We start from the raw sequence: 26,043 nt of genomic DNA on the forward strand, positions 1-26,043 counted from the left end.
TTTGTATTTTTAGTAGAGATGGGCTTTCACCGTATTGGCCAGGCTGTTCTCAAACCCCTGACCTCAGGTGATCCGCCCACCTCGGTTTCCCAAAGTGCTGAGATTACAGGTATGAGCCACCATGCTTGGCCTAGATTGTCTCTTCTTTAGTGACTGTATATATCTACATTACACAGATGACAACATTTTGTTTTCCTGTAACCTGGGTCATTACATTTTTTTTTTCATGTGACAAAGTGTTTGCAATTATTTGTGAATTATTTCATCACTTATTAATTTATATTTGAGAGGGTACTGGAAAGTCATGTGAGTTGAATATGGTTTAAACTTATACAATCTCATTATTAATTTGGCTGTCAATTTGAAACTATTCCATAACTTATATTTAAAATAAAATTTTGATTTGAAACACTCTTATCTCAATCAGTGATTCTTAAATTTATTGTTTGCTGTTTAGAGTTATATTTTTTTTCCAGGAATTACTTTTTTAGCTTTCAGGAACTTGATATAATGTTTTATTCTTGATGACCCACTGGAAAATAGAACCTTCTAGAAGAAATAAAGTCCTTCACTTTATTGAAGCTTTATGAATGGCTCTCCTATCTGCAGCTGTAGGGCTCTACAATCTGATTTTTCCAAATAAATAGACAAACTATGGATAATAACTTTTCAGATGTTACTTTGCAGTTAGTTGGTGGTCTGTAAGAAGAAAAAAGAGCTTCGAGGAGGGGACTGTTAATTCCATTAATCTCTTAAACAGGAATTCCTTTCCTGTCTCTCATTGCTGTCCCTTATTTTTCACCTTTATGCTGTAATTAGGGTTTGGTTTTATTAGCTCCCTGATGAATGCCCTCCTTCTGCCAATATTAAAGTAAGGATGATTTAGAAGAACTGAGATTAAAATCTGCCTATTGAAGCTCTCCAGGCTAGATGCCCTGACATTTCTCTTTGTGGAAAGTAAGCAGGAGTAAAGGGACAAATAGTCCGAAATGCCATTGAGTGTTGCCAAGTGATGTGCTGACAGCTGTACCTGACAGTGATTGCTGGACAGTGGTCATTCCTGAGTGTCCCCTTTTCACCTCCCATCCCTGCTGCCACTCCCCTCAACAACAACAGAAATTCTGGGAGGAATGCCTGTTCCCTGTTTCGAGGACAACTTGAGTCATCACGATAGTTTGTCAGATATAATGTGGACAATGTCTTTGACCTTTTTCAGTTTTAGTAATAAGATTCTTCTTTTTATCAGGTTCTTTATCCTTCATGCGTTTTAAAATATTACTTATGAACAAGCTGCATGTCCCTTTTAGGTCATCTTGTTCTTCTACTTCAAATAGCACATGTAAAAGCCACATTTGAGGCTCAGGGCTTCAGACATGACAATAGGGCATTGATCAGGTTGGCTATATGTTTGGGATTTGTCAGTTCCTTTGTCCATTTTTTGTCTGGCTTTGAGTGCCTTTTCTCTGTATTTTAAAAGAGCTTTGTGTACCTCTTGCCTTTATGTGTAATCTTACAGGGCAGCTTTCTTCTTTTTCATTCATTTCCTGCTCTAAGAGTCATCTCAAGACGGGAATCTGGTACAGGGACATAGGCTCTTCTAGGTGTTTTCATTCATTGCAGATTTGTTTTAAATAAGAGATTTCCTTGTATTTTTCTTTAATGTTTTCTAATTTTGAATTTTTATAGATGCAAAGCCTTTAAAAGGGTAATATGTGGAGTCAGTATTTGTTTGAGGTTTCTTTTAATTGTTTTTCTAGATCAAGGACAGATATACATAGATTAGTACCTGAAACCAAACTCTAACTAAACTCTCAAATATCAGATAATAGTTTTTTATGTTTCTGAGGATGTGTTTGTATCCTTTGAGATGTTTAAAATATACACATTTTTGTTTTTCTGCCACATTTGGACATTTTTTTCCTCTCTGTGTTTCATTGATGCCACATTTCTACCAATTTTAATCTTGTGTTCTATATCTTACTATCCTATAGTTTCTTCAAGCTGGAATTAAACCTTTTGAGCAACTTTAAAACAAATTTTTAAAAATACTTCTTTATAAATGATGAATTACACTTATTACCTTAGTACCATAATAAAAATCTGTTTCAAATAAATGAGTCTGAAGATTGGAAAGGGATACCATGAAGTGGGTTTAGAAATAGACCTGTTAAAATGCAAGTCCAGCTGGCTGGGCATGGTGGCTCATGCACCTTGGGAGGCTGAGGCGGGCGGACTGCTTGAGCTCAGGAGTTCAGGACCAGCCTGGGCAACATGGTGAAACCCTGTCTCTACAAAAATATGAAAATTAGCCGGGACTGAGGTAGGAGGATGACTTAAGCCCCGGAGGTGGAAGTTGCGGTGAACTGAGATTGTGCCACTGCTTTCCATTCTGGGTGACAGAGCCAGATCCCATCTCAGAAATCTATACAATAAATAAATCAGCAAGCCCAAAGGGAATTTTATTTTAATTTTTTAGAGACAGTGTCTGACTCTGCCGCCCAGGCTGCAGTGCCAGTAGTGCCATCATAGCTCACTACAACCTCGAACTCCTGGGACCAAAGGATTTTCTCCTGCCTCAGCCTCCCCAAGTAGCTGGGACTATAGGCAGGCACCACTACACCAAACTTTTAAGTTTGTTTTTTGTAGAGACAGCATCTTGCTGTGTTGCCCAGGCTGGTCTTGAATTCCTGACCTCAACAGATCCTCCGGCCTCAACTTCCCAAAGTGCTAGGATTATCGGTGTGAGCCACCCTCCCTGCCTGAATTGTTTTTTGTTTTGTTTTGTTTTTTGGAGATGGGGTCTTGTTCTGTCACCCATGCTGGAGTGCAATGGCATGATCTCAGCTCACTGCAACCTCCACCTCCCCGGATTCAAGCAATTCTCCTGCCTCAGGCTCCCGAGTAGCTGGGATTGCAGGTGCCCGCCACCATGCCTGGCTTATTTTTGTATTTTTAGTAGAGATGGTGTTTTGCCATGTTGGCCAGGCTGGTCTCAAACTCCTAACCTCAGGTGATCCACCTGCCTCAGCCTCCCAAAGTGCTGGGATTACAGGCGTGAGCCACCACACCTGGCCCTGAATTGTTTAAATATGAGGATGAAGAGGTCTCTGCTGTCCTTATTCCTCTGTCCTCTAATACCTTCTAGCCGTCTTGCCTTACTTTGGAGGGGAGGCAGACAGATGTAGTTGTTCACAGTTGAGAGCTGCTGAAACTCTGTGACTGTAAGTACAGTAGGAGGGAGAAAGCAAGCCTAATCCATTTATAAATGTTCCATTATATACAAAATACCCTTTCTACCAACAGTAGGTTCTTAACTGCTGACACCAGGCATGCTTTGGTTGTGACTCCAGCAGCATGGATTGCTGGCATCTTACACTGAACAGTCTGGGCCTCCGCTCTCCCCTTCTGTAACCTTTGCCTGTCACTAATTGTTTGGGCCCAGTTTCTTCATTTATATAAGAGGATTATAAGATTTTTGTGAGGGGATGGTCAATAATTAAGTGAAAAACAGATGATGTATGTTCATAATCACCTTTTAGTCTTTAGGTCATTAAGCCTAGATTAGCCTATTTTGGTGTATTAGAAATCTGCTGATTTATCTGTAGTACATGTAGAAGATTCTTTTTTTCTGTGTGTGTGTGTGTGTGTGTGTGTGTGTGTTTCCTTTTTTTTTTTTTTTTTTAAATAGCTGTGGTCTCACTCTGTTGCCCAGGCTGAAGTGCAGTGGTGCAATCTCAGCTCATGCAATGCCACCAATCCATTTTGCTAGAGTCACAACCACAGCATGCCTGGTCTCAGTAGTTAAGAACCTACTGTTGGTAGAAAGGGTATTTTGAATATAATGGAACATTTATAAATGGATTAGACTTGCTTAGGCCCAGGTTCAAGCAATCCTCCCGCCCCAGCCTCCTAAATAGTTGAGACTAATGGCACATGCCACCACACCAAGCTAGTTTTTTTGTATTTTTTGTAGAGATGGGGTTTTGCCAGGCCAGCCTTGAACTCTTGTGACCACTGTGGGAAATTGATCTGGACTCAAGTGATCTCCCTGCTTTGGCCTCCAAAAGTGCTGGGATTACAGGTGTGAGCCACTGTGCCTGGCCTGTAAATATGTTTGAATTACCTCATTTCATCTTGCGTGCTTCCTTTTATTTTTTAAAAAATTTGGCTGGGCATGGTGACACACGCCTGTAATCTCAGCACTTTGAGAGGCAAAGGTGGGTGGATCACTTGAGGCCAGGAGTTTGGGACCAACCTGGCCAACGTGGCGAAACCCTGTCTCTGTTTAAAAAAAAAAAAAAAATTAGCTCAGTGTGGTGGGATTACAGGCGTGAGCCACCGTACCTGGCCAAAAATATTTGGAAATTTTCAAACATTCAGGAAAGTTGAAAGAACAGCACAGTGACATACTTGTTTTAAAAGACTAATTACAGTTTAATTATTTGATATAAAGTTAAGTTTTAAATTATACCAGTAATTAAGACTTTAGATATTTTATTCCACATGGTTAAATTTTTACCTTTTTAACTATTAAACTTAGTATTTATGTGCTAGAACCTAAAATCCCTAATTATTTATGTTTTGATTTTGATTTTTTGGAATTGTTGCATATTTTCTGAATAATCTTCCTGTATTTATGATAGCAAAACATTGGAACTGAAATAACAAATCTGTTTCAATGTACTTTTTTGTCCTGCAGAATGACATTTTAATAAATATTGTTTTAGCCAGGCGCAGTGGCTCATGCCTATAATCCTAGCACTTTGGGAGGCCAAGGCGGGCAGATCACCTGAGGTCAAGAGTTCAGGACCAGCCTGGCCAACATGGTGAAACCCCATCTCTACCAAAATACAAAAATTAGCCGGGCATGATGGCTGGTGGCTGTAATCCCAGCTACTCAGGAGACTGAGACAGGAGAATCTCTTGAACCCGGGAGACGGTGGTTGCAGTGAGCCAAGATCACACCACTGCACTCCAGGCTGAGCGAGACTCCATCTATGTATGTATATACATATGTATACACGTATATACATATGTAAATAAATATGTATATATAAAGAATATATATATGTGTATATAAAGAAAGAAAGTTGTTTTAAGGATAGTCATTCTATTTTATGAATACATGTTTATTAGAGGCCTTCTACTTATCTATGTCAACATTAGGGATGTAAGTACGAAAATTAAGGATCATCCGTATTTTTTCTTTTGACTTTCTCTAATTGGCTCTTTTTCCTGAAGCTGAAATGAAGAAAGATTAAAGACTTCTTAAACATATTCTAGCTTTGGTTTAAAAATCCGAACATTATCCAAACTTGAAGAAACTATTTACCTGTTTCTTCATTGCTTAATATTTAGTCTCTGTGTTTTTCTATTTTTTGTACCTAAATAAGGAATGTTTGTCTCCATAAAATATCTAGGTCCAGCAATATGTTTAGAAAGGTTTTAATAACTTGCTGAAAGCATGTATGTTGTGTAAAGTGTGCCAAAGAAGGACACAATTGTACTTTCATTGGGAAAAGACTAAAAGGAAATAGAAATACCAAGCTGTTGATAGAGGTTGCCTTCGGAGAGTGGAATTGTGGATTTTTTTTTCACCTATCTTTTCAGTTTTCTAAATTTCCCACAGTTGTCTCCTATAACCTTTAAAGGGGGAAAGTGTAAGCAGTCACCACGTAGGCCCTGTTGTAAAACAGAAGTATTTCAGAGGGACGAAATGGTAACTAGTAAATGGGACCGCGCCTATTTGCCTACTTGGTGCTGCCCTTCTCTCTGTGTTGTCTCCTCCCTGAAGAGCTCCGGGCCCTTAGCCCTGAGGTGCTGCCTCTACCTGGGGCTGAGCTTCCCGCACTCCTGGGTAACCCTCCTGCTTTCTAGGCCACAGGGCTGGGGACCTCAGAGAGAAGAATGCCTTTCCTTTTCTTTAGGTATGCTTCTGTTTGTTTTCAGCGTAGATGACCTACTTTATGCTGCTGAAGTCCCCTCATAGAGATAGAACTGATTTCATTCACCTTTTTCTTTTCTTAACTGCTGTAGGCTTTCTGTTACATTTTTAAAAAATATATGACTTCCTGCTTCTATATGGTAAATGTTTACACGTCAGGAAGCTTTTCCTTTTTGTGTATAAGAAGTAGAAGCTCATTGGACTTACATGTCAGCATTCTATTAATCTTAATTCCCCCACTTTCTTTCTGTGATCTGCTATGACATTACAAAAAAAAAATTAGTTTATCTTTCTTCTTTCTTTTGTTTTCCAGTGCCTTTATTGCATGGAAAAGTATCCCCTGCATCCACAGCTTCACCCTGGTTAGTTTACCAGGCTAACTACTTTGTGCCTCTTCGGTGAAGTTCTTATTCTTAAAAATATGAGGTTATGATCATGGGCTCTGAATCCAGACTCTCTCTCCCATTGTTTAGTAACTGTATAAACTGTGCCTCAGTCTCCGTAAGAGGGAATACTAGTATTATTTAATCCATAGCTTTGTTAATAGGATTAAATTGGCTAATATCGGTCAGGTGTACTTCCAAGCATTTAAACGTTCCATTAGTTATTATAAACTATTACTATTAAGGATCATGCCAATAAATCCTCACCAAAGTTGACTTCATTATTTTGGCATAATGTTATTGTCGACTATTATCTTTGATTCTGGAAGTAAGGCTAAGCTGTCATTGAATGAGATAAGGGCCTCAAAATCAGTTGTTAAGACAGTCTTGGCTGGGCGCGGTGGCTCATGCCTGTAATCCCAGCACTTTGGGAGGCCGAGGAGGGTGGATCACAAGGTCAGCAGATCAAGACCATCCTGGCTAACACAGTGAAACCCCATCTCTACTAAAAAAAAATGCATATATACACACCCAAAAAAATTAGCCGGCCGTGGTGGCGGGCGCCTGTAGTCCCAGCTACTCAGAAGGCTGAGGCTGGAGAATGGCGTGAACCCGGGAGGCGGAGGTTGCAGTGAGCTGAGATCCGGCCACTGCACTCCAACCTGGGCGACAGAGCCAGACTCCATCTCAAAGAATAAACACAATCTTAAAATGCTTTAGTGAGGAGATAAAAATCACTGAACCAGCCTGTTGTTTTTATATTGGATCAGTATAACTTTGTACTGTACATGGAAATAAAAATTTTTCCTGAGTAAATTAATAAGACGTAGGAAAGATATTAAGGTTTTTTTAAAGTAAGCTCCAAATAGAAATGATAATACGATTATAAAAAAGAAGAATATGAAAATATTTAATATACTAGTGCTCTGACTCAAAAGTTAATACCTATATATATATATTTTTTGAGATGGAATCTTGCTTGTTGCCCAGGCTGGAGTGCAGTGGCACAATCTCAGCTCACTGCAAGCTCCACCTCCTGAGTTCACGCCATTCTCCTGCCTCAGCTTCCCGAGTAGCTGGGACTACAGGTGTTCGCCCCCATGCCCAGCAAATTTTTTTTGTGTGTTTTTAGTAGAGACAGGGTTTCACTGTGTTAGCCAGGATGGTCTTGATGTCCTCACCTCGTGATCCACCCGCCTCGGCCTCCCAAAGTGCTGGAATTATAGGCGTGAGCCACCACGCCCGGCTAAAACCTACATTTTTCAATTCTCTTTTTAACATTTGAAAATTTGGCTAAATCTAAAATATTCTCCAGAAGTTTAAATGGAAAGACATTAATAAAATATTCAGTCAAATGCTCTTGCTTTGGAAATGGCGGCACTGAAGTTCATTTCTCCTATCATTCTAAATTGATGTTTCATTTTGACTATATATTTAGTGAGTTATGGCAATAAAAGCAGTTTTAATTTTTTTTCTGAAAGCCTACTCATATTGGAGGCCTTTATAGCTTGCCTCTTGATGTATATATATTTATTTATACAAATCAAACGCTGATGTCTGTGAAGTTTCATATCATCTTTTATATTTGAATTTTGTTCATATTACTTTTCGCCCAGGCTGGAGTGCCATGGTGCAATCTCAGCTAACTGCAGCCTCTGCCTCCTGGGTTCAAGTGATTCTCCTGCCCCAGCCTCCCAAGTAGCTGGGATTACAGGCCTGTGCCACCATGCTGGCTAATTTTTATATTTTTAGTCGAGTGGGGTTTCACCATGTTGGCCAGGCTGATCTGGAACTCCTGACCTCAAGTTATCTGCCCACCTCAGTCTCCCAAAGTGCTGGGATTACAGGCATGAGCCACCAGGCCTGGCCAAGTTTTTAATTGATGGCATTTTAAAGTATATCTCATATTTTATACTTTCCAGACATTTTCCCCACTTACATGAAATTTAAAATGAGAATATAGCTGTTACTTGTTACTTGGTCATAAAGGTATTTGGAAAATCACTGATCTTAGAATTTTAATAAAAGGCATTTATTACAAAAATAAAAACCACTGGATATATTGAACTTAAAATGAGTAATTAGTATTTTCCAGTAAAGCATTTTGGATTCAACATTGACTAATGCTTCACCCTACCTCACTTCTATAAGAAAACCTTTTTTAAAAAGAAATTTTATTTTTGTCAGCTTTAGTAAATAATGTCATTAAGGATTCCTATTCACAATCTGAGATCTGCCACTTAACTTGCTCAAAAGCCTTATGGTCCACACCATTTGTTCCATCCTTTCAATTCAGGTTTTATTTATTTATTTATTTGGAGTGCAGTTGCACAGTCTTGGCTCACTGCAACCTCCGCCTCCTGGGTTCAAGTGATCCTCCTGCCTCAGCCTCCTGAGTAGCTAAGAATGCAGGCGTGCACCATCATGCCCAGCTTACTTTTGTATTTTTAGTAGAGAAAGGGTTTCACCATGTTAGCCAGGCTGGTGTCAAACTCCGCCTCAGCCTCCCAAAGTGCTGGGATTACAGGTGTGAGCCACTGCGCCCGGCCTCAATTCAGTTTTTAACTTGAGCATAAACGAGTTATTTTTTAAAAGTTAAAATCTGTGTTGAGACATATCAAGAATTGCTACATCTCTTGGGGGAGAGATGTGAGTTCCATCAGCATGGATACTCTAGTTTATAGTGAACTGTTAGGAATGCTGTATTCTTGACTCTTTATACTTAGTGTTTTCTTTGTGGCTTGTGACTCTCTTTTCAACTTTATTAATATGTAATTGAAGTGTACTAAATGCATATACTTATTTTTTATTTTTACGTTTTTTCAATTTTTTATTTTTTGTGGGGGCGGGGGGGGGGTCTCACTATGTTGCCCAGGCTAGTCTTGAACTCCTGGCCTAAAGTGATGCTCCCACTTCGGCATCCCAAAGCACTGGACTTACAGATGTGAGGCACTGCACTTTAAATGCATATATTTAAAATGTACAGTTTGGTTAGTTTTGACATAAGCATATACCTGTGAAATCATCCTTCCCAAGAGAGCAAACATTTCTGTTCCCCCGAAAGTTTCTTATGCCTCTCTGTTTTGTGTCCTTTCTTCTCCTCCCATCTTCAGGAAACCACTGATGGGGTTTTTGTCACTATAATTAGTTTACATTTTCTAGAATTTTTCTGAAAGTGGAATCATAGATATATACTTCTTTTTTAACCTGACTTCTTTCACTTAGCATAATAATTTTGAGATTCATACATGTTGTTGCATGTGTAACAGTTGGTTCCTTTTTATTGCCAGGTAGCATTTCATTGTATGGACAGATCACCATTTGTTTATTCATTGATCAGTTGATTGACATTTGGGTTTCAGTTTTTGGCTCTTAGAAATAAAGCTTGATAGAACATTTGTGTAAAAATCTGTGTGTAGACATAAATTTTCATTTCTTTTAGCCAGATACCTAGAGTAGAGTGGCTAGGTGGAGTGGTAGCTGTGTAATGTTTTAAGAAAACTATATTTTTAAAAGTTTGTACGATTTTACATTCCTCCCAGCAATGTGTAGAGCTGTTCCACGTCCTCACCAACACTAGATGTGGTCATTCTTTCTCACATTAGTCATTCTAGTGGAAATATAAGTGGCATGTCAGTGTGATTTGAGTTTGTGTTTCCCTGATGGTTAATAATGTTGAACATCTTTTCATGGGTTTATTGCCCATTTCTAGAAGTTATTTTACATCTCAACCATTTCCTCACCGAGCTGTCTTATTCTTAAATTTTAAGAGTTCTTTATGTGGATACAAGTCCTTTTTCTAATGTACGTGTTGCAAGTGTTTTCTTTGTCTCTGTGGTTTATTTTTTTGTTTTCATAATGGTTATCTTTTGAAGAACTGTTTTGTGTTTTTTTTTTTTACTTTGAAGCCCAGTTTACTAATTTTTTCTTTTATAAATCGTGCTTCTTTGTGTTTTGAGAAATTGTCTAGCCTAAGGTCAGGGAGATATTCTCCCATCTTTTAAGATTTTTATATGAAGCATATATGGTTTTGCATTTAGGCCTGGGACGACGTGTTTTGAATTTATTTTTGTGTGTTATGTAAAGTGTCAGTGTTGGTCTTTCTCTCCACCTGGATATCCAGTTAATCTATTTTGTTTGTTGAAAGACTTTTTTCCTCCAGTGATTTGTCTTTACAACTTTGCCAAAAATCAGTTAACCAAACAGGTAGGTCTTTCTGAACTCTTCTTTTCTGTTTTATTGATCTGTCTCTTTACACCAATCACAGAAGGCCTGGACTACTGTTGTTTTATAGTAAATCTTGAAATCAGGGTAAATCTTTCAACTTTGTTCTTTTAAAAAGCTGCTCTGCTTATTCTAGGTCTTTGCTATCAGCTTGCCAATTTCTGCCACAAAGCCTGCTGCAATTTTGATTGGGATTGCATTGAATATACAAACCCTTTGGAGATAATGACATTTTCACAATATTTAATCTTCCAACCCATGAACTTAGTATCTTAGTACCATTTACTTAGGTCTTCTTTAAGTTTTCTTTGCAATATTTTGTAGTTCTAAGTGCAGAGGCCTTGTATGTGTTTTATTGTTTGTTTGTTTGAGACGGAGTTTCACTCTTGTTGCCCAGGCTTGGCCTCCCGGGTTGAAGGGATTTTCATGCCTCAGCCTCCCAAGTAGCTGGAATTACAGGCATGTGCCACCATGCCTGGCTGATTTTGTATTTTTAGTGGTCAGGCTGGTCTCGAACTCCTGTCCTCAGGTGACTCGCCCACCTTGGCTTCCTGAAGTGCTGGGATTACAGGTGTAAGCCACCGTGCCCAGCCTGTCTTTTGTTAAATTTACATTTAGAAATTTTACATTTTTTGATGCTACTGTAAAACAGTTGTTTTTCTTAATTCCACTCTCCAATTTTTTGCTTGCTAGTATTTAAGAATTCAGTTCATTTTAATACATTAACCTTTTATCCTGCAGTTTTGTTAAATTCACTTATTGAATATAGTCATTGTTTTCTAGATTCTCTGGGATTTTCTTTATAAACAGTGATATCTATAAATAAGGAGAGCTTTATTTTTATTTTCCAATCTTTATGCCTATTTTTTGCTATTTCTTACCTTAATACTTTATTGAGTAGAATCTCCACATCCATGTTGCATAGAAGTGGGAAAAGCAGATATCCTTGCCTTCTTCCTGATCTCAGGCTGAGAAGTTCAGTCTTTAACCATTAACTGTGATGTTAGGTGTAGGTTTTTCATGGGTGCCCTGTATCTGTAGAAGTTTCCTACTAATTCTGATTTGCTGAGAGGTTTTTTTAAAATCATGATTGAAGGTTGAGTTTTTGTCAGAAGCTTTTAAAAAGATATCTATTCACATGATCATCTGGGCTTTCCGCTTTATTCTCCTAATATGGTATATTACATTTTCTGAATGGTTTAACCTTGCATTTCTAGGATAAACTGTTTGGTTATATTTTAGTATCCTTTTTGTATGATATTGATGTTCAGTTTTTAATTTTCGTGAATGATTTTTGTATCTATATTCTTTAGGGATCTTGTTCTATTATTTATTTTTTGTAATGTCTGTGAGGTTTTGGTGTTATAATTGTATGACCTCAAAAAGTGAGGTGGGCAGTGACCTCCTTTTTGTTTGAAAAACTTTGCATGATTTTTGTATTATTTCCTCTTTGACAGAATTCACCAGTGAAACAGACTATGGCTTTCTTTTGGGGGAAGATTTTTTGTTGTTGAGATGGAGTCTTGCTCCGTCGCCAGGCTGGAGTGCAGTGGTATGATCTCGGCTCACTGCAACCTCCGTCTCTCGGGTTCGAGTGATTCTCCTGCCTCAGCCTCCCGAGTAGCTGGGACTACAGGCATGTGCTACCACACCCAGCTAATTTTTGTATTTTTAGTAGAGACGTTGGCTAGGATGGTCTCGATCTCCTGACCTTGTGATCCCAAAGTGCTGGGATTACAGACGTGAGCCACGGCTCCCGGCTGGGGAAGGTTATTCATGATAAAACCAGCTTCTTTAATAAATATAGGAGTATTCAGATTCTCGTATCAATTTTAGTAAGCTTTATTTTCCAAGAAATTTGTTTATTTTATCTACACTGTCAAATTTGTTGGCATAAAGCTGTTTTTACAATGTATTATTTTTTAAATGTAGATTGATGGGGATGCCCCTTATTTCTATGATTTTTTTTCTCTGTCTCTAGCTCGAGGTTCATAAATTTTTTCAAAGAACCAGATTTTGATTTTGTGATTTTCTCTATTGTCTGAATTTTTATTCATTCTGCCATATCATTGTAATTTCCTTTCTTCTACTTATTGTTGGTTTACATTTCTTTTTCCAAGTTCTTTTCTCTGTTATTGTTTAGAGTATTAACATTTAATGTAATTATCGGTTGTTGGAATTAGACCTGCCATCTTCCTATTATTGGTTTTGTTTGTCCTTTCTGGTTTTTTTTTTCTTTCTTTCTTCTGTTTCTTTTTTCTTGATATCTTTGGATTTTTAACATTCCATTTTCATTTGCCTCTTGACTTTTTGGCCATATCTTTTTCTCTGTGTGTGTGTGTGTTGTGTAATTGCTCCAGGTGGTAAATATATTTACTTAACCTTTTATAATCAACTTAGAGTTAATATTTTATCACTTCATGTAGAATGTAGAAGGCTTACAGCCAGATAAGTCCCTTTACTCTCCCCCCAGAGACATTTATGTTACAGTTATCATATGTGTTATATTTATGTTGAAACCCTACTACAAGGGTTACAATATTTGTTTTCAACAGTCTACATATTTTAAAGAGCTTGATAGTTGTATGACCTTAAAAAGTGAGGTGGGCAGTGACCTCCTTTTTGTTTGAAAAACTTTGCATGATTTTTGTATTATTTCTTCTTTGAAAGAATTCACCAGTGAAACAGACTACGGCTTTCTTTTGGGGGAAGTTTTTGTTGTTGTTGAGACGGAGTCTTGCTCGGTCGCCAGACTGGAGTGCAGTGGTGTGATCTTGGCTCACTGCAACCTCCGCCTCTCGGGTTCAAGTGATTCTCCTGCCTTATTTTAAAGAGCTTAATAATATAAAATAATTTTATATTTAGTCAGATGTTTGCAATTTCTTTTGCTTTGCCTTAATTCTTAAAGATCTCAGTTTCTCTCTAAAATTTACATTTGATTCTTTTTAAACTAGTTTTTCTTTCTCTGCTGATAACTTGTATCTTTCCATTCATTTGTGTTTGTCTCGTGGAAAGTAGGTGTAATGGCTGTTCCACAGTCTTTGTGTGATAATTTCAACATTTTCATTGTCTTGGAGTTGGCATCTGTTGACTGCAATTTTTTTTTTTTTTTAAGAATTTGTCAGATTTTCCTACTTCTTTGTATGTCCAGTAGTTTTGGATTATATCCTGGACATTGTGAGTTTCATGTTGTATAGATATTGTGTGCTGTTGTAATCCTCTGCAGAATGCTGTTTGTTTCAGTAGGTATCTAACTTGGTTAGATCTACCTTGGTTATATACCATACTATAAATTCTCTGTGTTGTCTGTGGACAGGGGTTCCTTTCTCAGTTTAGTTTTCAAGACAAGTGCTGTGCTACTTTGAGCCTGCCGTGCATATCCATATCTCAGGTGTGAGCCTGAGATGAGCAGGAATTCATTCACACAATGGCAGGTCCCCGTTTCTAGCTTTTTCCTCTCCGGTTTTCCCCACACTTTACAGCCCACAGGTGCCTTTTTCATTAATTCCTTTAACCACAAAGACTGTGTTTCTGCTGGAGTTTTAGTCTCTGCACCTGTGCTTCACTGCATAGCTTCCTGACTGGGGCCCGCCTGTGGGGCAGAGTTGTAGAGAAAAGACGAAAAAGAAACTTTTTACTCCATGAAAAGGAAACTTTTAGAAACTTTTTACTCACCTCCCAAATCTGCCTACTTTTGTTTACTTCTATTGTCTTCAAGTATTATAGTTATATTTTGTATTCTCTCTGCTGTAGCAGAAGCAGAACTCTGGTTTGTGACATTTTATTTTATTTTTATTTTTGAGACTGAGTCTTGCTGTTGCTGCCCAGGCTGGAGTGCTATGGCAGGTCACTGTAACCTCTGCCTCCTGGGTTCAAGCGATTCTTGTCTCATCCTCCCGAGTAGCTGGGATTACAAGCGACCACCACCACGCCTAACTAATTTTTCTATTTTTATTAGAGACAGGGTTTTATCATGTTGGCCAGGCTGGTCACAAACTCCTGACCTTAAGTGATCCGCCTGCCTCAGCCTCCCAAAGTGCTGGGATTCCAGGTGGGAGCCACCGCCTCCAACCAGGTTTTGTGACATTATTTAATGTCTTGGATATGTGATTATTCTTTTTCAACATGGTAGCTTTTTTTTTTGTTTTTGAGACGGAGTCTTGCTCTGTCTCCCAGACTGGTGTGCAGTGGCATGATCTAGTCTCACTGCAAGCTCCGCCTCCCGGGTTCCCGCCATTCTCCTGCCTCACCCTCCCTAGTAGCTGGGACTACAGGCGCCTGCCACTACACCCAGCTAATTTCTTTTGGTATTTTTAGTAGATACAGGGTTTCACCATGTTAGCCAGGATGGTCTCGCTCTGCTGACCTCGTGATCTGCCCGCCTCAGCCTCCCAAAGTGCTGGGATTACAGGCGTGAGCCACCATTCCCAGTCTCAACATGGTAGCCTTTTACAAATTACTATATTTTTTTCAGATTATAGTAATTCATACAGCAAGCGTATATAAGGGTAGGACAAAACACCTTAAGCCAAGATGTCATCTCCATGGTCTGTCCAGGTAGCATAGAACAGAAAAGGAGATGTGATTGAAAGATGTTGCTTCGTCTACATGTTACTACTATTGTCTGGGGTTCCTTAGGAGCCAGGGAGAACCTCGCTGTGATTGGCATTGGAAAGACCTGTGGTTAGAAGAAAATTATGTGGGAAAATTCCAGCCTCATCTTTAAACCATCATTTGGCTATTGTGTTAGTGAATAAGTCTGAAAGGTACATCTTCATTCATACATAAACATAATTTAGTTTTCATTAGGTGGATTATTTGCTCACATCCAGCTGAGAACATGACACTAAAGAAATAGGGCTTTAATTAGGGAGGGAAAGAGAGAGAACGTAGAGTCCCTTTGGTTGTCACTTAAGAGATAGAGATGAAGGAGAAGTAGAGTTGGAGGTCAGAAGGGCCAGAAGGTAAATGTAGTCTAATATTGGTCATAGTGAGGTGAAGGCTTTTGGGGTAGAGATTCACCTAGGGTGAGAATTATTTCCTAAGTTCTAGAGTAGGATGGTAAATAACAAATAGTCCTAGGTGCTTTGTCAGGAACTGATAATGACTAAAGTATATTTTAAATAATAAGAGTTATACTTACGTTTGCTGCTGTGATCCTCTCACAGTAGCTGTGAAATATTTAAAGTAAAGCGTAAAATTATTGTATCTATAAGTAAAAATGGTCTCTTTTTAATGCTTTCAGTATCATAGTTTAGTATGAAGCTAATGCTAACGTCATAAAATCATTTTTTCCTAAGATAATTTTCAAGATTTATAGGGAGATAGAAATGCATGCATTTCTATCTGGATTTGCCATTTCTTGCATAGTATTATGTATAACATTTTCTTAAACAAAAAATTTAAAGAAAATATTAGCAAATCAAACCTAGCTGTGTAGTGAAAGAATAACATGCATATATGAATTGTTCTATTGTACAAATTCTAGGATAATTCAGTATTCGCAAATATGTCACTATAATTCAGAATATAAGTAAAGGAGAAATTCATTATCTCACTAGATGCTTAAAGAGCTTCTGAAAAAAAATTTAGCCATTTCTTAATAAAATTATAAAAAATATGAATAGAAGGAAACTACATAAACATGGTAAATAATCTTTACTAAAATACAACAACAAACCAACCTATTAAAATATGAAATACCAAAACTATCACTGTGAAAATCACAGGCAATACAAAAATTATTGCTATCACAACTGTTGTGTATAGCTTAGTATTATTGCTTTGGGCTAGTAATGTAAGGCTAAATTCTTTATTTCCAGAAGATACATATCTAGGAAATCTAAGAGTTTCATTTGTGAGACTATTAGCACTAATAAGAAAGTGTGGTAAAGTAGCTGGATACAAAGAAGAGAAATCAATAACCTCTTCATTTTGCAACAAAGTAAAAAAACGGAAGTAAAACTGAGCAGAATGTATTCTCATATATATTAAATATCTGTTATACTATGCATTTAAAATCAGAGCTTAGCATTTTTGGGAAGCTCTACAAAAAGATATATGACATGTTGATTCCAAAAGGATTTTTTGAGGACTAAGTGAGATAAAACACACTAAAATTTTTAAGAGAATTATCAAGGTTGCCATACAGTATATTGAATGAGAAATTGTGGAGGAAAAGAAGGGCAGCTGCAGTTTCTAAAGGGAATCTACAGTGAGAAGTAGTCTGATTCACAACTGGATTTACAGACCTCTGGTTAAATATGGTGTCCTAGAGTCTGCAGTTATCTCAAAGGAAGCTTTGAAATGTTAATTCATAGCCCGGCGGATGGGGTGGTGTCACCTGTAATCCTAGCTACTTGGGAGGCAGAGGCGGGAGACTTACTTGAACCCAGGAGGTGGAGGTTGCAGTGAGCCAAGATTGCGCCACTGCACTCCAGCCTGGGGAAAGAGCAAGACTCTCAAAAAATAAATAAAATAATAAAACACCTAAATAAATAAAATCTTAATTCATAAGGAGAAACATAACAGTAAAGGATACAATGACCAAAGATTTTAACAATTTTTCAAAACAGAAAGTGAATGGAGGAGTAGTAACTGAGTTCACAGAGGAAGATACCGCCTAAGTACCTGCAGAGATCAGTTACGGAGATACAAATCAGCATGCCCCAGGGATATCTTGAGAGCGTTCCTTGTGCTTGGAGGCTCCACATATTCCAAAAGGCTGAAGTCCTTGTGAGTTTTACAGCTCACAGTGGAAATTCCTTAAAAATCCATATCCAGATCTTTTAGACCTTTCTGTCCTATACCCCAGCAGATGGGTAACTACTTCAGTCCCCTGTGTGCTGGGGAAATGGGAGGAGCACTAGAACCAGAAGTGCTCCAGACTAGAGAGGTGAAGCACACGATTGAAAGTCAAGTGAGCCTGTACAAGTCTGCACACTGAAGTGTAGGACCCTACCTGCTCCTTCCTTCCTTCACTACTCCTCAAGGCAGCACTTACATGAGTTGATCCCTTCGCACCCCACCCAGCACTTTGTTCTGTCTGGCAAAACTTAACAGCTTCGATGAAGAAACCTCCACATACTGAACATTTGGAGGTCTCCCAATGAAAAGGGGACTCAATATACCTGATCGTTTTACAGAGAAGCCCATCAGTCAACAAACCTGCCACCCACGCTGAGCTTGGGCATTTTTTTAGTGACTCATTATTAAATATGGAGGCACATCCGGGGATCACTAGCTATATGAGGAAAACCTTAAAAGTGAAAGAGATGGCCAAGACGGGCGGATCACAAGGTCAGGAGTTCGAGACCAGCCTGGCCAACATGGTGAAACCCCATCTCTACTAAAAATACAAAAAATAGTCAGGTATGGTGAGGCGTGCCTGTAATCCCAGCTACTCAGGAGGCTGAGGCAAGAGAATTCCTTGAACCTGGAAGGCAGAGGTTGCAGTGAGCTGAGATCGCCTGGGCAACAAAGCGAGACTCCGTCTCAAAAAAAAAAAAAAAGTGAAAGAGACCCAGTCAACGAGCCAAGGAACGATAAAGGAACCCAGAGGAATCCAGTGATCCAAGAAACAGAAGAACAGAGAATGAGAAAGTGCTTTTGGAAATTTAAAAATGTGGTAGTTGGAAAAAACTTCTGTGGACAAATTGGAAGATGAAATTGAGATGTATTAGGGCAAGAGACTGTCATTTTTTTAAATCTAAATTTAAGATTTTAAATCTGTGAGTAGTACTCATTTATTTATTTATTTTTTTAATTTTTATTTTTGAGACGAGGTCTCACTCCAGTTGCTCAGGCTGGAGTACAGTGATCTCAGCTCACTGTAGCCTTGACCTCCCGAGCTCAGGTTATTCTGCCGCCTCAGCCTCCGGAGTAGCTGGGACTACAGGCTCATGCAACCATGCCTGGCTAATTTTTGTATTTTCACTAGAATCAGGGTTTTGCCATGTTGCCCAGGCTGATCTCGAACTCCTGGACTCAAGTGATCTGCCCGACTCAGCCTCTCAAAGTGCTGGGATTACAGGTGTGAGCCACTGCGCCCAGCCAATACTCATTTTTAACTGTGCATTTACCCTGTTAAACATAAGGAAAAATATTCACTAAATCTGGATTTTTTTGAGACGGAGTCTTGCATTGTAGCCCAGGCTGGAGTGCAGTGGTGCGATCTCAGCTCACCGCAAGCTCCACCTGCCGGGTTCACGCCATTCTCCTGCCTCAGCCTCCTGAGTAGCTGGGACTACAGGTGCCCGCCACTATGCCCAGCTAATTAAAAAATTTTTTTTTAATTTTTAGTAGAGACCGGGTTTTACTGTGTTAGGATGGTCTTGATATCCTGACCTCGTGATCTGCCCACCTCGGCCTCCCAAAGTGCTGGGATTACAGGCGTGAGCTGCTGCACCTGGCCCTAAATCTGGATTTCTGTTTTTAGTTAGAGAAGAGGACTAACTTTTTTTCACATCGGCTGTTCATGAATAAATAATGCCTGATGGAGATTTTTGGAGCATTAAATTTGTGTTTGGTATTCTGGGACAGATGTTAGTGTAATATGCATTGTTTACAGTCTTCCTCAAAATCTTTGTGTTTTTCGTGGGAGAAAGGCTGTGGAGTTAGCTGTCCTGCTAACTCCACAGCCTTTGGTCACCAAACGAATGGTATTGCGCTAATCACGTACCGCCTCTGATTTTCATTTTCCTGATCCATAATATGGGGATGGTAATAATGGTAACTTATCTCATAGGGCTGTGATGATGAGTAGAAGAGATAAGACCTGTGAATTACCTAGTATAATGTGTAGCATGTTCTAAGTGCTCAATGAAAAGAAGCTTTGATTATAACCATCAAGTAGATGGACTGGTATTTATAGATGGTTAAGAAAAGGGTACAGTCAGCCCTCCGTATCCATCGGTTTCACAAAGTCTGTAGCTTCAGCCTACCACAGATTGAAAACATTTGGGGGAAAAAAATTGCGTCTGTACTAAACATGTACGGAATTCTAAGCATACAGTATAACAGTTGTTTACATAGCATTTACATTGTATTAGGTGTTGTAAGTAACCTAGAGATTAAAGTATGTGAGAGGACTTGCTTAGGTTATATGCAAATACTGTGCCATTTTATATCAGGGACTTGAGGATCCACGGATTTTTTTTTAATCCATGGGGGGTCTCGGAACCTATCTTCCTGGGATAATAAGGGACAACTCTGTATTTAAAAAGTAACACGTGAATGAATGAATTCCTTAATTGTAGAGCTATGCTCTGGCTCTAGTGTTAGTCCTCTGACCATTAAAGACAGCATGTTGGTGTGTTTATGATTATACAGGAATTAAGTTTTCATAAACTTAAATGTTGCATTTCACTTACAGGCGTCGATTAGCGAGGTAAAAGTAACAGAACCATGGCTCAGTTTCCAACACCTTTTGGTGGTAAGTTTTCAGAAATTTCTCTTTTTAATGTACTTTGGGACCAGATTTTAAAAACTTGATATTATGGCAAATTTAAAATTAAAAAGTAGAGAAAATAATGTAATCAACCTTCATGTATTCCATCATATAGTTTCATTAATTATCAACTCATGCCCAATATTATTTCATCTGGATTCTTTTGGAGCAACTCCCAGGCATCATATCATTTCATCTATAAATATTTTAGTATGTGTACCTAAAAGATAAGAAAACATTTAAAGACAACTTCAGTGGCATTATCACACCTATAAAAATTTACAATACCGGGCCAGGCGTGGTGGCTCATGCTTGTAATCCCAGCATTTTGGGAGGCCAAGGCCAGTGGATCACCTGAGGTCCGGGGTTCAAGACCAGCCTGGCCAACGTAGTGAAACCCTGTCTCTACGAAAAATACAAAAATTAGCCGGGCATGGTGGGGGGCGCCTGTAGTCCCAGCTACTCGGGAGGCTGAGGCAGGAGAATGACATGAACCTGGGAGGCGGAGGTTGCAATGAGCTAAGTTCATACCACTGCACTCCAGCCTGGGTGACAGAGCAAGACTCCATCTCAAAATAAATAAATAAATAAATGTACAATACCATATTATCATACCTATAAAATGTTTGCTATATCTAGTCTGTACCCTATAGTCTTCGGACATTTCCCTGATAGTCTTTAGACATTTCTTGTTATGATTTGTTTGTTTAAATTGGGATCCAAATAAGATACAAACATTGCAATTAGGCCATGTCTTTCCCAAGTCTCTTAGTGAATTTTCCCCTACTCCTCTGTTTTTTTATCAGCAAGTTATTTTTTGAAGTGATGGGGTCGTTTACACTTTTTCAAAGCCTGGATTTGAAGCACGACATTTTTGTTTGTTTTACTTTAATTAAACTAAACATAAGTTTGAAACGTATCAGTCTGCATAAAATGTGTTTTGTGGGTAATTTTTCCTAATGTTATTAGGAAATTGTTAATTGTTCTTGCTTACACCCAAGTTACTTTTTAACAAAAATACTTATTAAAAAGTAGTACTTATTAAAAAATACTTATTACAAATTTATATTAACGGAGTACGCTTGGAAGCTGTCTAATCTCATCATGAAGAGAGTAAAAGTCTCTGTGGGATTCTGGTGCAGAGATCTGTAAACTTTTCAGAATTACTATTCTATTTTATTTTTGTTCCCCTTAATTACTGTACAATTTTTGGTTTTTGTTTATAGTTACAGGGATGAATTCTGACAGGGCAGTGAAAATTTCTTCCAGAAGTTCAGACCCGTAAGGCCTGTGAGGGAAGGGGTCATCTCTGTCTTGGACACCACTTCATCCCCACAGTAAATATTTTTCCAGTGACTGAATGGATTTTTACTTTATCGGTCAGTGTTATACCAGACCCGGTAGAGAGGAGAGATGCAATGTTTAGATGTTTTTGCTGATGTGCTGGGCACATTCACATTTTGTGTGAAACATACGTATTGTGTATTCCCAGTTTTGTGGAAGGTGTCCAAGCTTTTGAAAGCTTTCCATGTATATAATCTAGAATTATTTTAGTCAATTTGAGGAGACCTAGGACTAAAGTCAGCAAGATCTCAGTCGTGAGTGGACATCTAGTCAGCCTAAGAGCTGAAACTGAACGAAAACCTAAAACTCATTCTCTTTGGCTATTATTTCATATCAGGACATCCCTGCCCCTCTTGTTTTTTTTTTTTTAACTCTGCTTCCTGCATACTGAGATACCCATTTTTAAAAACAGCTTTAGTGAAATATAATTTATATTCCATAAAATTTACTAGCTTTAGCTGTATAATAATTCTTGGCAAATTTATAGTTGTGCAACCATCACCACAATCTAATATATTAATATTTTAATCACCCCCCCAAAAGATTTTCATGGATATTTATCACACTCAACTTCTTCTTTCATAACTTTTGCCTGTGGCATTTAAGGCACTTGAGGGTACAGTTTTAGGTTTAAGTTAATTTAGTCTGTTGCTTGGGTTTATGTAAGTAAATTAGTAATTTATTATAATCTTGCTAACTTATAAGACAAGTTTCTAAAAAAGGAATGTGTGCCTCTTCTTTCCCTCCCTTTCTCTCTCTGTTTCTTACATTTTGTGTCCTGTTTTACACTTAATTTTCTAACTTTATATGCATAACTTCCAAGGACAAGCAGATGTGACTTTATCAAGTCTTTATAATACATAGAATCTTGAAGTGCTGTGGAAATAGTGTGTGAGAGCATTTTGTTTTGCTTTTCTCACTGAATAATTTGTTTGTCTTTTCTTTGGATTTTAGGCAGCCTGGATATCTGGGCCATAACTGTAGAGGAAAGAGCGAAGCATGATCAGCAGTTCCATAGTTTAAAGCCAATATCTGGATTCATTACTGGTAATCAGAGTCAGCATTTTTTCATTTTTACTTATCAGTAGTGCACATGTCTGTGGAAACTCTGTTATGCAAAGCCGAGATGGGCAAATATGACCAAGGAGAGACCTTTACCTATTTTGCCTTAACCTTGTGCCTGTCCTTTTATAATTTTTTTACACATAATGGAATCATACCTTGTTTGCAATTTTTAGTGCATGTCAAACCACTTGTTTGTGCATATAATTTATGGGAATTTGTTAAGATCAAAGGACCTGTGGTTCACACCTGTAATCCCAGCACTTTGGGAGGCTGAGGCGGGCAGATCTCTTGAGGTTAGGAGTTCCAAACCATCCTGGTCAACATGGTGAAACCCCATCTCTACTAAAAATAAAAAATCAGCTGGGTGTGGTGGTGAGCGCCTGTAATCCCAGCCACTTGGGAGGCTGAAGCAGGAGAATTGCTTGAACCCAAGAGGCAGAGGTTGCAGTGAGCCGAGATCACGCCGCTGCACTCCAGCCTGGGTGACAGAGCGAGACTCCATCTCAAAAAATAAACAAACTAATTTTCCTGTTTGATTATTTTTCAGGAATTCACTTTAGAAAAAATGGAATCTTTATTTCCTGGGGAATTGTTCTGCTACCACGCCCTGCTATTTTTTTCTGAGACGGAGTTTCGCTCTTGTTGCCCAGGCTGGAGTACAATGGCGTGATCTTGGCTCACTGCAACCTCTGCCTCCCAGTTTCAAACAATTCTCCTGCCTCAACCTCCCAAGTAGTTGGGATTACAGGCACCCACTACCACGCCTAGCTTATTTTTTGTATTTTTGGTAGAGATGGGGCTTCACCATGTTGGCCAAGCTGGTCTTGAACTCCTGACCTCAGGTGTGGTTCTTAATCATTGTTATTTATTCTCCGTAAATATATCAGAAGTACCCAGAATTTGGAGTATAGGTATTGGGAATGACAAATAACTTTTTTTATAAAGTGAAAGTATGGGTCATCAGTTTCCTAAGGATTCCTATAAATGTGCTTTTGCACAGTGGGTAGCTATTCATCCTTAGTTAATAGCAGATTAATTAAAGTGGAAAATCTATGCCGGGAAATGGTAGGCCTTTATTGAGATGATTTTTTTTAATCCTAAAGTCAGTGCTGATGGATTGTTTTACTGTTGCCTTTGGGCTTATCCTTGGACTTTTATAATGCACTCAACTCGGTATTTATAGTATTACCAGCCTCTTTTTAAATTTCGTAATTTTGCTGTTAGAGGATTTCTGTTAGCTGTTGGATTTTTTTTTTTTTTTTTTTTTTTTCCTGAAACTTTTTCCATTTAATTTACAGGTGATCAAGCTAGAAACTTTTTTTTTCAATCTGGGTTACCTCAACCTGTTTTAGCACAGATATGGTAAGTTGGAATTTTACATAAGCATAAGGCAAAATAAAATATCATTTAGTTCTATATGTTAATATGATTTCTTGTGTTTTAAAAGGAGAACATGTATTTCTAGCCTGAAATATCTCCTTACTTCTTACCAGAGAATGATGTCTGAAAAGTGTCTTTCTCATATGGAACTAAAACAAAACAAAAAAAGTGGTGATATTTGAATGACAACACTGTCAAAAAGTTGAATTTCCATGGAGACATCTAAATTTTGGTGTTCCTTCAGCAGTTAGTTTTGGCTTCATCCATATCACCCATATTTATTTGAATGTCCCACATTTCTTGCTTTATAATGGAACGATTTTTTATCTTTCATTGATTGAAGAATAAAGGGTAAAGAAAATATTAGAGTTAGTGCATGGTGAATCCATAATAAATAGATAATATTGAATTCTTCGACTATCACAAATAGGCATTCAGTCTTTTAAGCCACAGGAAATACAGAGAGTATAATAAAAAGGGTGGCAAATACAGGTTTGGATTCTAGGCTCATGGCTTTGGAGAGCAATGCTGAATTCTGTTGTCCTCTAAGATGTCTCATTTTTTCACCAAGGGTGCTGAATACTTCACTTCCCTGAGTTAATTAGTGATGTGAAGGCAGCTCGCTGTGAAGAAAGAACATGTGATTTGTAGTCTACACCTGAGTTTGAATCCCAGATGTACCATGTTCAGTATGTCTGATTTGGAGATACAGTTACCCTCTTTTACCTCAGTTTTCTAATCTAGAAAATAGGAATGCTTATAGTTTATGAAAGTTGTTGAGAAGATTCCAGAAAAAGCAAGGACTTATTGTGGCTCCTGTCACATAATAGACCCTCAAAATAAAACCCAAAAAACTATCATCTCCAGGGACTGGGTATTCTACATAACTAAATTTTCCAACTGATTACTTCGTCCTCTTAAATGACCAAACTTTTACATTTATAATCTTATAGAAATTAATAAAGGTTGATAGAGCTTTGTGTTTCTTTTAAGCACAGTCTACAGAACACAGTCTAAGCTTTTCTTGATGAAATGTCATCATTATGAAAATCAGTTACTCGTCCTGAAATAGCAAAACTTTCACGGTATATATATATATGTGTGTGTGTGTGTGTGTGTGTGTATATTTGGATACATTTGAATTGAAACGAAATGATACCAGATCCGTGTGCTTTTTTTGGGTGTCCGCTTTATTTTCTTTTTCCTGGTTGTCAGCATATTGGCCGCCAGACTGTCTCTGAACTAGTGTGCTTGCTCCTCTGAAGCCATTCTGATTCTAACTTCTGATCTATTAGAGCTGAAAAATCAGATAACCAAGCGGTTTTGGAATTACAGTTTAAGTAAAGTAAAAGGCTCAGATGAAGAAACAGCCTGCAAGAAAGAAGTCATGCGCAAGTGAGCACAGCAGTGCTGTTCTGTCAGTTAAATGTGACAGTTTAAACACAAGACCTGTGGCACCTGTGTGAACGTAACAAGCTTCTTTTGCTTCGCACCTCATACATGATCATGTCTCACACCATCAGGACCTCTCACTGGAACCTTCTTCCCCAAACTTAACTTCCTCCACTGGATTATGCTTTTATGTTCTATTCCCAGTTTTTGAAAGTTCATTTATTCTTTCAACACTGAAAAATTATTCATCAGATATCTACTATGGGCCAGGAACTGTTAATAGGTGCTTGGAATATAGAATGAACAAAATAGACAGAATCCATTCTTTTATTATAACTACAGTCTAGTGGAGGAAGACAATAACAACACAAAAATTGTCACATGGTGGTAAGTGTGATGGAGTAAAACAAAATACACTCTAATGAATTTCATTTTTTTTCTTCTGTATTTTGTAGAGATGGGATCTTGCTATGTTGTCCATGTTGGTCTCGAACTCCTGGACTCAGGCCATCTTCCTGCCTTTGCCTCCCAAAGTGCTGGGATTATAGGTGTGGCCACCATGCCTGGCAGAGACAACTGTCTTAATTGAAAAAAGTGACATTTGGCTGGGTGTGGTGGCCCACTTCTGTAATCCCAATGCTTTGGGAGGCCAAGGTGGGAGCATTGCTTGAGCCCAGGAGTTTGAGACCAACCTGGGCAACATAACGAGCCCTTATCTTTAAAAAAATTAGGGAGGCCGAGACGGGCGGATCACGAGGTCAGGAGATCGAGACCATCCTGGCTAACACGGTGAAACCCCGTCTCTACTAAAAAATGCAAAAAACTAGCCGGGCGAGGTGGCGGGCGCCTGTAGTCCCAGCTAC

At 38.5% G+C, this 26,043-nt stretch overlaps 1 protein-coding gene across 1 annotated transcript in view; it reads left to right on the forward strand.

Moving 5' to 3' along the window:
- Positions 1-26,043, forward strand: part of ITSN1 (intersectin 1 (SH3 domain protein)) — a 196,230-nt gene that overhangs the window by 7,733 nt on the left and 162,454 nt on the right. The window contains exons 2-4 of the mRNA XM_011999125.1: positions 19,925-19,984; positions 22,298-22,390; positions 23,707-23,770. Of these exons, the coding sequence (XP_011854515.1) occupies positions 19,957-19,984; positions 22,298-22,390; positions 23,707-23,770 (185 nt within the window). The 5' untranslated portion in view covers positions 19,925-19,956. The remainder of the gene's footprint in view (positions 1-19,924; positions 19,985-22,297; positions 22,391-23,706; positions 23,771-26,043) is intronic.

Source organism: Mandrillus leucophaeus, unplaced genomic scaffold (assembly GCF_000951045.1).
Source record: "Mandrillus leucophaeus isolate KB7577 unplaced genomic scaffold, Mleu.le_1.0 Scaffold582, whole genome shotgun sequence".
In the NCBI taxonomy this organism is placed as follows: Eukaryota; Metazoa; Chordata; class Mammalia; order Primates; family Cercopithecidae; genus Mandrillus; species Mandrillus leucophaeus.